This window comes from Chaetodon trifascialis, chromosome 10, assembly GCF_039877785.1.
Source record: "Chaetodon trifascialis isolate fChaTrf1 chromosome 10, fChaTrf1.hap1, whole genome shotgun sequence".
NCBI classification, from domain to species: domain Eukaryota; kingdom Metazoa; phylum Chordata; class Actinopteri; order Chaetodontiformes; family Chaetodontidae; genus Chaetodon; species Chaetodon trifascialis.
In genome coordinates, this window is record NC_092065.1 from 20,144,120 (window position 1) to 20,158,602 (window position 14,483).

The 14,483-nt window shown below is 44.0% G+C and overlaps 1 protein-coding gene across 1 annotated transcript; it reads left to right on the forward strand.

Moving 5' to 3' along the window:
• Nucleotides 1–5,427: 5,427 nt before the first annotated feature.
• On the forward strand, nucleotides 5,428–13,522 carry cotl1 (coactosin-like F-actin binding protein 1). Its single transcript, XM_070972647.1, has 4 exons — nucleotides 5,428–5,899; nucleotides 6,731–6,813; nucleotides 11,227–11,384; nucleotides 12,397–13,522. Exons 1-4 carry the CDS (start codon nucleotides 5,823–5,825, stop codon nucleotides 12,505–12,507), a joined length of 429 nt encoding a protein of 142 aa, XP_070828748.1. The 5' UTR covers nucleotides 5,428–5,822; the 3' UTR covers nucleotides 12,508–13,522.
• The last annotated feature ends 961 nt before the right edge of the window (nucleotides 13,523–14,483 follow it).

Below are 14,483 nucleotides of genomic sequence, written 5' to 3' on the forward strand. Positions count from 1 at the left end.
TGGACATGGTGATTAGCTGTGCTGCTGAAGTGGAAAAGAAATCTGAGAGAAGAGAAATAGATGTTGATGCTGTGACAAAGTTGTTGGATATTGTGGGAGTCACCGTAGAAGAAGTGCAGGGGCTTTTGAGAAAGGTTTCCAGGCCCTCTTAGGGCCTACACCCCTAATGGGATGAAGGAGGAGAACAAATGTTCTTTCTCTTTTCTTTTTTAATCTGAAATAAATTGGAGAATTGAAGATTTTTTCATTCCAGTAGCAGGTGGTCATAAAACAATTTGGATGCAAACCTCTAAAAACCAACAAAGAAGAAGGAGATTGCGCTGCAGTGGCTGCAACGTAATCCTTGAGGGTGTCATGGGATTGGGAAATACCACAGTCTGTACAAATCAGTGGAAGTAATCTTTGTGACGTCGCCCACGGGTTTCTGAAGAGCCATTGTAAAGCTCAGTGACAGTGGCTCTGGTCATTGCCATCTTGGCAGTGCTTGACTCCTACAAACTCTTGGCTAATACAAAAATGGGCAAAGAGGTGGACTGTGGGTGGAGCTGGGGGGGGCTGAATGAAACCTGGTTGCTGAAACCTAGCAGCATCACGTTATTAAGTTAATAAAACCACATGTTCTGGGTACAAATAAGCTACTACAACCAGCAACCACCCACGAAGAGCCGAGAACTGTAGAATCCAATACCCAACAGAGTCTGGATGGAGAAAGAACAACCTCACATGGACATGAAGCCAATCTCATAGGTCCGGTAAAGGGTTAAATACTTGACCAGCTCAAGACTGCTTTCACAAACTGGCATCACGATCAGGGTCTCAACATAACAAGGTCTGGAAAGTGCAGTGTTTTTTTATTTTGCCTTACCATGTCTCTGTTTGATGGGGCCAGAAAGAAACTTTTCTGCATTTCAGCTCTGAGCTAATGCCTGAATAAAGTCAGGGTTCAGTGTCTGCGTCAGTGAGTGCCCTGACTGATCGCTATTAACAAGTTAATGATAATTTCCGAGTTGTCAAAACAAAACTTTGTGTTTTACACGATGTTATGTTAGTGGCCTTCTCTCCTGTGCCTGGTCGTGATGCATGATTCATCTTCCTTGCCAAAGTTTGAAAAGTACTTTTTAAAGTTTTTCTGTTATTCCTCTCTTGCTGATGGCTAATCCACTCCTTATTTCATCTTGAAGGACTTGCTGTCACGGTGACTCATGACAAATGTGACTCATTCAGGATCAGCTTTGCATTGAGCATATGAAGATAACTTCAGCTGTTCACACATACAGTGCAAGACAACACACACGCACACACATACATACAGGACTTCCATCAAATCACAGTCAGGTCTTCTCAGATCCATTCAGGTATTTCACGTAATACTAAAAAGACTGGCAGTAATAAAACAGGACCCTGACCCAGTTGACTATATATAATGTGCAATAAAATGACACATTGGAATAAAATGCATCAAGCAGTCCACCACCAGAGCCGGTGAAGACGTCTGGTGACTTGAGCAGAAACTGGGCAGGTTTTCGAGCAGATTTTGAGGATCATTATTATGATGATCATCAGAGTTGTAAGCAGCAATTGTCAGGAGGCTCAGCAGGAAGACACAGTGGCCATATTGGAGATAATCTTGACAATACTTCACGCCTGCTATGACTGTCATCTTCACGAGGTATGTCTTTGACAATCTTAATCAATAAGGCTGGGAAACAATGCATTTGTCACCAGACTGAGAGAAAAGGGAGCCTCGTGTGAAAACCTTCAGGGATTTTAAGAGAGCAACTCATAAGACATAGGCTTGTCATTGGTATAAGTGATGAGGGCATGAGATGTTGCGTCCATGAAAAATAAGAGCTCACGTTGACATCTGCTGTTGAGATGATACGATAATGTACACTAAATTAAAAGCCATGGTGCTGGGCGGTTCCAGGCCAGGGGAAAGCCTTAATGTGGAGGAGGGACTACACAGATGCAAAAGGAGTGCTGTGATTCGTGGTGCTATGAATTACCTGTTCATGGTCACGCCGTGCTTATCAGAGATCTGTGAGTGGCTGAGGGAACTTCTGGATAAAATGTGCCACTGGCTGCCTAAACATGACATGGCCGTGAAGTAGATCAAAACGCTGGTCACGACTGTGCATGTCTTCAGGTGTTATGACATCTCGAGGTATTCCGACCTTCATGTAGCTGCTTGCTACAGGAGGCGCAGCCACTCTCATTCGCTTCCTGTTTATCGTGCCAGACAGAGCAACTATGCAAAATTGGAAAGGAATGCCTGAGCATTGTATTTGCCTGTCAACAATTCCTCTACCACCTGTATGGGAGGGGGGACCTGACAGCAGAGGTAGATCACCGCCCATTGGTTTCCATCTTCAGCAAGCCCCTCCCCAGTGCACCTAAGCGCCTCCAGAGCATGTTCCTCATGCTCCAACACTACTGCCTCAAATGGGAAATGTAACAGGATGCCTTGGTTTGACTGTTCGCCTGCTGCTCCACCCTGCGGTAAACTCCTGACCGTTAGTAACCACCTGAGGCACTGCTGCGTTAGTCGCTGCACTGCATGAATGAATACGGGGATCGTGATACACAATCTGGCTAAGCTCTTTATTAGCCAACATTTACAACAAATACTGGAGAATAAAGACCTGTCAGCATCTGTATTTAAGGACATATCCATATTATGTGTCATGTATAAAATATGTGGAGTATATCAGAGTAATGTATCTGTAGCTTCTGACTTCTGACGATAGGTAGCCTAGACAAGCTAATGATTTCCTATAATGTTCACTGATAAATAAATTAAAAGCATATCACAATATTTTATGTAGTAGAGCATTGCACAGTTTTGCTCTGCAGGCCTCTGGGCGGGAATTTCACAGAGGCCATGACAGCCATGGCCACCATCCCCCCTCAGTTTGGCCTCCAAAATTGATGCGACCTGCAGCCACGATGCCCCGCCTGCAGTTCCCCATCTGATTTAGCCATTTTCTCCCCGGCCTTCTCCCTGTTAGTAGGTTTATTAGACACCATCGTCTTTTGTTGAGATTCTGAATTCTTAACATCAGGTGAAACGCTGCACACATAATCATTGGTGGGTTTGCTGGAAAACTGAGCTACTTGTGACAATAGTTCAACACAAATTTAGCACCAGCCAACCAGGAGACAGAATCAGTTTGTCATGAGATTTGCTGCTGGCACGTCTTTACCTGGATGATGTGACAAGGCGACAAGGCTGTGAAGGACCAAGAAACAGATGTATGAACTTTTGATTCAGGAGTTTGAACAAATATTGGTCATTTCTAAATATCAATACATTACCTTGTAAAATAAACAAGCTTTTAAAATTCATTTATTTAACTGATTATACTGAGTTATAATAATATATAATATAGTAATATACTATAATATAGTTATAATATGTATTTAGAATTAAATCATCTTTAGTCCTAAAGTTAAATTCATTATTTCCATGGATTTAAATCACTGTTTTATTTGACAGTCTGCTCTGTCATTCAGTTGACCTGTAACCTGAATAACGTGAATCTGGGTGCTTCTATTGAAAGTCCTTAATTGGCCCCCAGGGACAATGAAACCAATTAAAATGAAATTACTGAAACAAAATTGGTGGATTTTAATAGCGCCTCATTGAGTTGTGTCTAGGTGCGCAATTTAGCAAAAGTAAACCGGAAGTTGAATGCTTTCCCTTCAGAATAAAACAGTAAATTGCGTTTTTCATATATATAAAAAACAACAACATTGAAATATTCTGCATTTTCTCCTGTACGCAATCAAAGCAGTTGTACCTCTTAAAATACATAATACCTCACAGGATACTCAGATATACACATTATTTGTCACATCATTCAATGTGTTGTGTAGTTTTACTCTTTTGTTCTTGGCAGCAGTTATTTCTCATGATTAAGGATTATTTTTTGAGACATTTCTGCTCATTGTTTCTTATTTCTTTTGTATCCTGACAGCAACATTCACGTCTCAACCGTCTTTCCCATTCTCCTGTTTTTTTTTTCTGTATAATTTCCAATTGATAAACAAATCTAGTAAAATGAAGATCGAACTTCATGCTTTTAAAATGAGGGTAGCTGTGTTGTTGGGGATTTTCTGTCCAAAATTAGATCACTGTAGGATGTATATTCATATAAAAAGGATCATGACATGTTCAGAAAATGATGTCTTCACTGCTGCTTACATTTCCCTGACAGACATTTCTTATCTTCACTCTGTCTGCTGTGCTGGTTCACAACTCATTTAGGCCACATCTACATTAATATGTGTTCTAAAACAAGAATTTTAGCACTGTTTCAATATTTATCTGTCCAGACTGACACATGAACACAAATATCACATGACCATCCACACTACACTGTACACTGGGCCTGCTCTTGCTAGTGCAGCAAGGAAGCAAATTGTTTACTATGACTGCACCAAATTACAATACTTGTATCTAGCTGCACTTCTAAATGCCAACAGAAAAACAATAATTTACTCTGTGAGGCTAATGCTAGATTAATAAATATGTGCAAAGTGGCTGAGCACACTAACAGCAGGGCAACCAAACATTCCAGCAAAATAAAATGATGCATCTTTTAATAACTTCCTATGATAGAGGCTCTCATTTGATACTTAACCCAGAGCTACACTGGATGACCTGCTGTCCTGGAGCAATCTGCTCCTAACCCAGGAGGTAACACAGGTTCTGGTCCAGGCCCTTGTAAATTCGCTCCTGGCTGGTGTGCTGACATGCGCCATCCAACCTCTGCAGCTCATGCAGAAGGAAAGAGCCCAGCTGGTGTTCAACCTACTCAAGTGTGCCCACACCACACTGCTGCTCCACACCCTGCACCGAATACCAGTGGCTGCTCCAGTGTGATGAAAGCTGATCTGTATAGAGATTCTTCAACTGGGAATATGCAACATCAAACAGGTCAAAAATAGATATTCCCTCAAAAAGTCACTTGAACGCTATTGCAGATGTTATTAACATTATAACAGTCTGTGTTTCTTTCTTTTTTCATTTTTTTTCTTTTGGTGTCGTACGTGTTTGAAAGTTTTAGTTTTTGTTTCAGCTGTTATTGGTTGCTTTATGTGTAGATTATTTATGTTTTCTGGTTGTTATGGGGTACCTTTACTAAAGAATATAGAAAGGAGGCACTTACTGGACGTCACTTTGGATAAAAGCCCCATCTAAATAAATGTAATGTAACATAATAACATTTCTATTTATATTCTTTTTGTAAATAAACATAATATCAAAAACAGTGTTTTGCACGTTTCTATAGATAAATGTCCTATTGTATAAATGTAAAAATGTGCATTTAAAACAATATTGATTTAAAACAATATTGTTTTAAATGTACTGCAGCCATTGTCCTCGTCACAATTACCTTATTTTGAAAGTCATTACCGGAAAGTGTAGCTGTGCGTTGCAGCTGCCCTGACAGCGGCCCTCATACCACTGCCCATTCACAGGGAGAAGGTGATTCCAGCGTCTGGGGGACTTCTCTGTCTTCTCCGGCAACCTGATCGACTAACATCACCAACGCCCATAAAGTTGTAACCTCCAGGAAATGATCGGAGCTGCTAGTAGAGGAGCCGTCTTCTTCTGTTGAGTCCGGCCGGCTCTGTTCATCCAGTGCGGTGGTCGTGATTTTGGAGTGAAGCCCATTGTGTAACGTTATCAGTTATAGCTGTCTGATGTATAATATCCACTGTGTAAGTTAGCTGCTTTATTACCGCGTAGCTAGCTCCCCCCGCTCTGGACTGACACATCGTTGACTTCGACTGTTTGATTCCTGTCCACCCGAAAAATGGCAACCACAATCGATAAAGACGCTTGCAGAGAGGCTTACAACCAAGTCAGAGACGATAACACGGACACCAATTGGTGAGTGAACGGACGCGGCGTCTTAACCATACTCCATTTAAGAATGTGGCTATTTTGCCTTTCGTATTTGCCGAAGGAAACGTGTCGCACGTGTAACCCAGAGCCTCGTCTGAATATTGTAAACTTTCTAACCATTATTTGATGAAGCAATCGGTTCGGTTAATACTTGAAACAAACTGTTTTTGTAATAATCTCATCTGTAATTTTAATTCACATCGCCTGTTACCGCCCACTGCGCTCTCCTCTCGAATGGTGCCGAATAACAAGCGGACCTTTTGTAAAGCTTGACATTTCTATTTAAATAACCACAGTGTGGCTACGTGGATACATGCCGAATGGAAGACATATTCCCAAAGACAGTGAAAATGTCATGAGCAGCAGTTACCGTCCAGCCAAGGTAACTTTAAATGGCTCGATATTTCAAAGTAGTTCAACCTGCGCATTGAGGCACGCTTAGACCTTCGTGGATGCGTGAAGCCTCATCCCAGTGCTTTTGTTCATAAAAAATATCCTGTAAAACGCAGCAGTACCTCTGTGCCGTAGCTGATCTGTATTCTGGCCATTTAGCGGTCACACACGGCACAGTTATCAGGCCCAGCGGGGCAGAAGTAATTTCCTTTGTCCTGTATTCACGGAGGATAACGTTGTAGTGGTGGCACACATGGCTGACATGCAGCTGCCACCTTGCATGGGCGTCTTAAGCATTCCGTGCGTTGCACCAGTTTGCAAAATGGATCTGCTGTGCACATTGCGCCATTGTTGAGAATCAACAGATCATGAGAGTGAATAATGCGTGGAGGAATAACGCACGGTGCCTTCTGCTTCTTCCAGGGCTGCGTTCAAATATGAGGGCTCTAAGATCATGCCTGCAGGACAAGGCTCTGACTATGAGGACTTCAAGAGGATGTGCACAGGTAAGGAGTGGGTTTTCTTTCAAATACGCACCTATAGCTGTGCCGTACCAGTGTAATGTGATGCTGCAATGTATCTCCCTGCCTTTGACTAATGTACATTTTGTGTTATGTGTGTGGCCTCTGTCTCTGGACGGGTTAAACAGTCTATATGCCACACAGCTTGACTTGGCAGGACACTAATCTTTTAAGACTCTGTGCTCTGTCACCGGTTGGCCTTGAGCCCTGTAACTACACTGTCAAAGCACTTAACACTGTGTGCATTGCATTGCATAATCTGCTCGACTATCCTGCGCGTGGTTTTTACAAGGTCAGACTTTTGTGGGCCGGTGCATAATCTTTTCCTGATTTCTTACGGGAATATGTCGAAGTTAAACTCCAGCCCTCGCTCTCCAGCCAGTTGGCATTCATGCAAGTTTAGCCTTTCACCTGTCTCCTCCTCTGAATTCTACAGCCGCTCCTACTGAAGCATGGCCCTGCAGCTGAGTGAAGCAATACACAGTTATAAACATGTTTTCTTGTCTGACTGTGTGTGTGTGTGTGTGCTGGTGTGTCTTTTTTAATGAGGGATCAGGTCTGCTGTGTGTTCACTGTTCAGCACAGTGATTAGTAGGAGCTCTGTTTGCATGGAGCTTATTTTTGTGCCTCACTAAAAGGGAAAAAAAGGCAGCCAAGGAGAAAAGTAGGGACTTTCAGATGAAGATTCCCACTGAGCAGAGATAGCTAATGGGTGCTGGCTGCATGCAGAGGGAAGACGTCTCTCACTCAGATGCATGTTCCCCTCTTTCGGTGTCCTCTGGAGTAAAGCATCTGCTCAGCTGTTGGGTGTGGCTGTGCCTGATGCTCGCTCTTGTTGCCTTTAAAGCTCGCTGCCTCAGGGCCGCACTCCCCTTTATTCCTTCCTGCTGTTTCTGAGCTCACATTCCTATGATGAAATAAGTCATGTACCACCGTGCTTTGCAACAGCTCAGCCGCTGCCTTTGCCATCAGTTCCTGTTCAGAGATGACACACGCCTTATCAGACATCACTCTGTCTGTCTGTGGGCTTGTTTTCCTTATTTAGCAATGAAGTTGTAGCACTGAAAAAAAAAAAAACCCTGAGTGTAGGAGGAGCTGATGCAGACTGATCGTGTGGCGACGCTTGAAGAGGAGGGCTCCTCTTTGAATAGTGATCTTGAACTTATCCAGCTTCAGGAAGTGAAAGTAGAGGAATCCTGGTGTGCACACATCTGGATCAACGTGAGAAGACAGTCATTGTTCTTTACCAGAGCTTGTAAACCTGATTTCTGCTGAAAATCTGTGGCAACAACCAATAACTTATTTAGTCAGTGTCCATGAATTATTCATCGCAGGTCACCAAACTATCAGCTAAAGGGAAATTCAGCCCTGAATGTCCCCTGATGGGAAGGTTTTCTCAGGTTTTAAGCCTTCACAGGAGATTTGTAGTGTTTTGGCTGTTGGGATGCCGGCGTTGGCAGCCATTGGATAGACTGAGATGATTCATGACGAGCTCAGCGGTTTGACATTCATTGTCCTCAGAGGATGAATCCCACTGACTTCTCCTCTAGTGCGGCCACAAGGTCGCCATTTCTGCCTCTGACAGAACAGAGTAACAACAGACTCATCTGATGTGTTTAGAGGTGCGTGTAGTTACGTAGTTGCTGCTAAATGCTATTTTTTTTAGGCTAATTTCAACCGCCGATTGACTGGCGTCTCCATCCTCACGTCCTGCTGTCAGCAGAGATAAGAGTGAAAACAAGAGCAAATTGGGATTCAGCTAACGTGTTGGTGGCTCCACCGCTCGCCAAACCCACCTGACACTGTTCACAGGAGACAGCTCCAATTTCCAGGCTGTGTCACACGGGGCCGAGCGCTGGCTGAGGCGGCGTCCACAGGAAGATAAAGTGTCACCCACCAACCTCTGCTGCGCTCAAACCGAGTCAATTTATGCAGAACAAAGTCTCTCCCAATGACTGTTTTTTGCTGTCTCATCATTGTTGTAGTTTCAGTGCAGTTTTCTCTGCAGCGGGGGTGGGAGGGTGGGGGGGTCAGCTGCAGAGTCAGCATGGCTTTAAAGGGAAGACAAACCAGGAAGAATGTGGCAGAGGGAGGAAGTGTGGGAGCGTGGGCGAGCTCCAGGTTGGGGTGAGGGTGTGTTCCTCTTTGCCATCTCAAACAGTGGTGCGGACAGATGAGACAAAGGCTCACTTGACTGTCTCTGCATTGATTGTGCATTGCTGCAGACGAGCTATTGTAACTTCGTCCTTCGTGGTGGCACTGATAAGACTCTTTGCAGTGGCTGCTCCTGTTAATGGTGTTAATGTGCAGCTGGCCCGATCTGAGAGCAGGAAAGTTTTTATCAACAGGTACATAAAGATAATACAGGTTACACTGTAAAAAGTCTTTATGCAGTTCAGTAAAATCAAATAATCTTTTAACAGTTTGATGAAATGAGCTCGTTATCACCTTCAGAACCTTTTCAGAGTGGATTGGCTAAATGTCACGTGGAGCGTTTAGTGTGTTAAGGTTCCAACTAAGTCAAATCATGACCCTGCTGATGTCATCAGCAAGGTCTAATGAAAGATGCTTTTGAGTTGCATTATGGGAGTTGTAGGATAGCAGTGGTTTTGGAGCTTGAACTATCCTACCTGGGGCCTTTTCTCTTTTCTTACATATCTTCTTATATTCACCTTTTAAAGGTGCTCGCATATAAAATCATACCCATGTGTTAAATATCAGAAGTTGCAGAAAAACACCAGCTGTGTGGGTAATGAGGCGCCTGTTTGTCCTGGAGAACCGGGCGAAGAGATGATTTGTTCCTGAAGGAGAAAAGTCGAGGTTTTGAAATTCTTCAAATCTCTTGGAAATCCTAAAATCTAATTTTACTTACGTGGACAAAATTTTTTGCTGATTGAAATGCGCCTGTCAAAGTATAAGGATCGCAAAAGCAGGAGAATGTATGAATAACTAGTCAACAAATGTATAAAAAATGTCTAAAATGACGTTTTGTGATATCCTTTTTTGAGTAGAAGTGCTGTCTGTCACTCAAATGGGGCAATATATATATACACACTGTATATCTGGGGTTTGCTACGAGGACAGAGGGGAGTGTGTTTTCTGCCTGCCAACATGGTGGTGGCAAGAGCACGACTTCAATAGAGGGCTTATTCGATTTATTAGACACCACTAGCCAATTGTAGATAGCAACTGCGCACCCCTGGTTACTTTTGTTAAATTAAAGCACGGCTGACTCAAAGGAAAAAAAAGGTGAAATGGTGAATTGGTTGTTTTTGACATTGAAGTTGTTATTTTACCTCTGATGGATCTGAACATTGAAATATTTTGTTAGCGTTAGCACCCAAACATGTCCAATAAGACAGAATGTGATAACTTCTCTGCCGTCTCTTATTTGTTTTTCTTCTTATTTCTGTTGTGAAGCGCTTTGTGACGTCTGCTCTCGGAAGATGTCGCGTACATAAACTCATTCTTGTTATTTAGAAGCAGCAGACATGTTTCCTTCAGTCCGGTCGTGTGTATTCAGACATCATGTGCAGTCAGTGCTGAAGTGGAGCACCATGAGAGCGGCCAGCGTGGTCATTGCAAGGTCTGTGTTAAAACTGCAAGGGAGGCTCACAAAAGATTTGACTCATTGAGTCTGCTGACCTGAATATTTCCTCATTGCACGCACACACACACACACACACACACACGCACAAACCTCACGAAACAGCCAAAAAGCAGAACCTTGTATTCATGTGCACTGAAACTCTTTTTTTCTCGCCCTCCTCGTCTATCTTTGACACACGCACGCCCGTATGTAGACATTCACACGATGTGGTCGAGCTACATGAGAACACAAAGACAGAAATACAGATTTAAATGCATGTTATTAACTTACAGACTTCATGTCTTGTAACATGTCTCAATAGTACTTTCAGTGTATATGGGAAGCTACATCTGCAATGTGATTGAGCTGCTGTGCTGTTTCCTTTCTAAACTTGTGATCCTGGGTTCGATTCCCAGCCGGGGCAGGTGTGGAGTTTGTCAGTGTCTGCCCACTGTTCCTGATACTTAGGATGGGTTGAATGCGAGGAAGGAATCCATTAAATATAACTTAAAGACAGACTTTGAGATTCTTTTGTTTATAGGTGCAATCTGTCACCTTCTTCTAGCAGCAGGAACAGAAGCTGACCTTACATCACGTGGCAAGAGGCCAGTTAGCACCAGACTGGGATAATGATTTGCCACTGTGTGTGTGTGTGTGTGTGTGTGTGTGTGTGTGTGTGTGTGTGTTAGCCTCTGGTCAGTGTGTCTTTTAACTAGGCTGCAATGAAATGTGCAGCCCTTTAAAATAGCCTCAAACGCCTTCAGTCTGCATATTCCGCCTGACATTGTCCCCTCCACCTCTGCCCCCAGATGATTCTCGTCTGTTCGCCTTCGTCCGGATCACAACGGGAGACGCCATGAGCAAACGAGCCAAGTTCACTCTCATCACCTGGATCGGCGAGAACATCAGCGGGCTGCAGCGCGCCAAGATCAGCACCGACAAGGCGATGGTTAAAGAGATCGTGCAGGTCAGAGCCTCTGCGGTGTCGCATGTGCAGAGAGCAGCAGTTAAGATAATGGTCGTCATCATGAGAGTGAAACAGAGTGGAGCTGGGATGGTCTCCCTGGGGAAACTGGGTGGTTACAGAGACAGTGTAGCAACAGGCGATGAGGGCATGCTCGCAGCAGTGCTGTTGCACTCTCCTCCTTCACCTGGCTGGATGGCAGGTTACTAAAGCTCATACTTGACCATCATATACTGAATGCTGGCATCGATTTGCTCGCTCACATTCACGAGGCAGCACTGACGCACTGAGCGGTTTGTTCATTTTCTGGGAAAAGATGTTTATTTTTCTCAAAGTGACTGAAAGTATTGTTTTACGCTCTGTACAAACACGCTTTGAAATGATTCAAACATTACCCAGGCCAAACACAGCCGGCAAGACGATGTGGTTCCCTTTGCCAGGTCTCTCACATGTCACACCCACTCAACAAAACAGCAATAAGCAGCCAGGCAATACTGTCTGCAGAGAGCAGAAGACATGGAGGAAAGAGGTTATTCATCAGGAAGCTTATGCTCACTGTAATAGCAAGTTAGCTAAGTTGTCTTAGCTCAGTTAAAATAACAAATAACATGAGAATGAAGGTACAACTTTTGAGCCGGTGTGATAGAGCAGCGTGCTTGGCAACATGACATGAGGTGACACTTGTGAAAATTTGCTAATGGATTTTCCTGGCGAACAAGAAGACATGCGTGTTGAGAAAACAGCTCATTCAGCGTTGCTGTGTATCACCCACCCTAGCCTGTAGCGAACCCTCTGGCCTTGCTGGTCTTCGTAACATCCTCTGCATGACGTCACTGGTTTGTAAAAGGACATTAAAAAACCTGTTGTTGTTTTCACACTTTATTGTATCCTTAACTCAAATATATAGAGATAAGGCTGAATGTCGGCAAAGTGATCCTTAAATGCAGTTGATGTAAACTGGCGTTGCATTTTTGCTGCAACTGTCCTTCACCTCAGCATGTGTTTGTTTCTGCAGAACTTTGCCAAGGAGTTCATGTTTAGTGACCTGAGGGAACTGGACGAGGACAACATCCGTATGGAGCTGAAGAAGGCCGGTGGGGCCAACTACGATGCTCAGGCTGAGTAGAGAAGTGCCACAGTCCACTGGAAGGGTTGGGGTTGGGGGGGGGGGGGGGGGGGGAGGGTCTGGTCCAGGTGGGGTGGGATGGAATAGGTGGGGGCGGGGAGTGGTGGGGCAGGGCTGCTACCTCTTGGGGAGAGGGGCTGGGCGGGATGGAGAGGCTGCTTGGTGAAAGGGAAACGCATGCACCTTCACAGTGAACGATTTGCTCATTTGCAAGAACAGAGGTCCAGAAAAACAAAGCAGAGGTGCACCACGAGCAGTTTGAAGAAGTAGTTTAACTGTTTCACATCCTTCATTAGTTTAACAGCCTCAGAATACAGTAACCAGTAAAACAGATCAGAGTTACTGTAGTTTCTTTGTGTATTGGCACATGCTGCTGGTGCACCTCTAAAATGATGACATCTGCATGAGGGCGCTTACACACTCGGTTTTAACAAAGCTTGTGGTCGAGCTGCATTGTTTGCATCAGTTTGTGCATTTGGAGTATTAGAAAGTGCATCCACACAATTGTCAAATTGTCTCTGGCCAACACTGGAATGCCTTCCTAGAGACCTTCAGATTTTGCACACATGAAGATATCTGAACATGGCAACGCTCAAGGACGTGACTGTAAAGGAATAGTTTCAGATTTTGCGTTGAACAAATCTAGAAAGTTCCCAAAATGTCAAACTATTCCTTTAAGGCCTGGATCTATTCCAGAAACGCCAGCACACTTCTGTCACTACACTGGGCGTCTGCACCCGTTGACAGATGTGAGATGGTGATTCCCGAGGATGCCTGCAACAAACACAAGCGTAGTTAAAAGCGAGTGTATAAGCGCTCTTAAAGATCACAGACTGCCTTCTCTCCTCACCTCTCATCTGCCCTCTCCCCAGTCAGCTCATGGTTGGTTATCTACTGTGCATCGTCATCTCACCCTCATCCTCATCTCAGCTGGGCTGCAGTTGAGCAACATGTTACATCAAAGCTTCAGCACTGTTTGCTTTCATGTACCGAGGATGTAAAAAACAAAACAAAACTGAAGGGTTTCACTTCAAAGATCTCGTGTTTGATGGATCGTACTGTTAGATTGAGCTGGCTGACAAGGACAGATGTCTCGTTTTGAAATGAAACTCTTTTACTTGCAGACATGTGTTTGACACCGGAGCATGCTCGTAGTCATGATACACTGTACCTCCCGGAGGGAGAGATCTCCATTTTCTAACAATATCCTCGTGATGGTTGGCGGCTCGCTTCGACTGAGCTTGAGTCACAGTCCTAAGTACACATTTAGCTAACCTCTTCATCTCAAGCCAGACAGCTGTGTTTGGATAACAGCCTCAAAGTCAACCATGACGTCTTGTTCTGAGGCGGACTGCAATTCATCCTCCTGTCTTCATACTTGCCTGCTTTATGTTGTGAATCCTTTTTATCACCAGTCCAAATGTGTTTTTCTTTGTGAGTGGACCTTACTTCAGTGTACTTTTTCACTTTCTCCTTCCAGTTTCGGTTGTAATTGATGTCAGCGGTTTCCAGAGTTGCAGGCAGAATTTGTAGAAAAGTACAAGGCAAAGAATGGGACAGGAGGTTTTCAGCCTGTGCATGTTATGCCATAGAAATGGAGAGAAACAGCAAATGTGCTCAGCGGCGCTTGTAGGGAAGTATTGAATGTTCCCAGAGGGTTCTGAAAATGGAGATCTTTTCTTCTGGTGTTTCATCTCGCAAAATGTAACCTACTGTGTTTGACTGCCTTAGTCTCCCAAGGGAAAGAGGGGCAACTTGTGGTGGACACTACACTGTGATTGACTGTGTCCTTACATGGGGGCGGGACTTTGATCAGCATGTTCCCATCACAACACTGGGTGTACCGTCCCAACCCAGGGGAGCCATTTCCTGGTTGTAGCATCTGTTTATTCAGTTTTAAGCCCCCCTTACCCCCTGCAAAAAAAAAAAAGAAAAAAGTTTTTTTTTCTTGTACTGTTTTTGTTTTTGAGATGAAT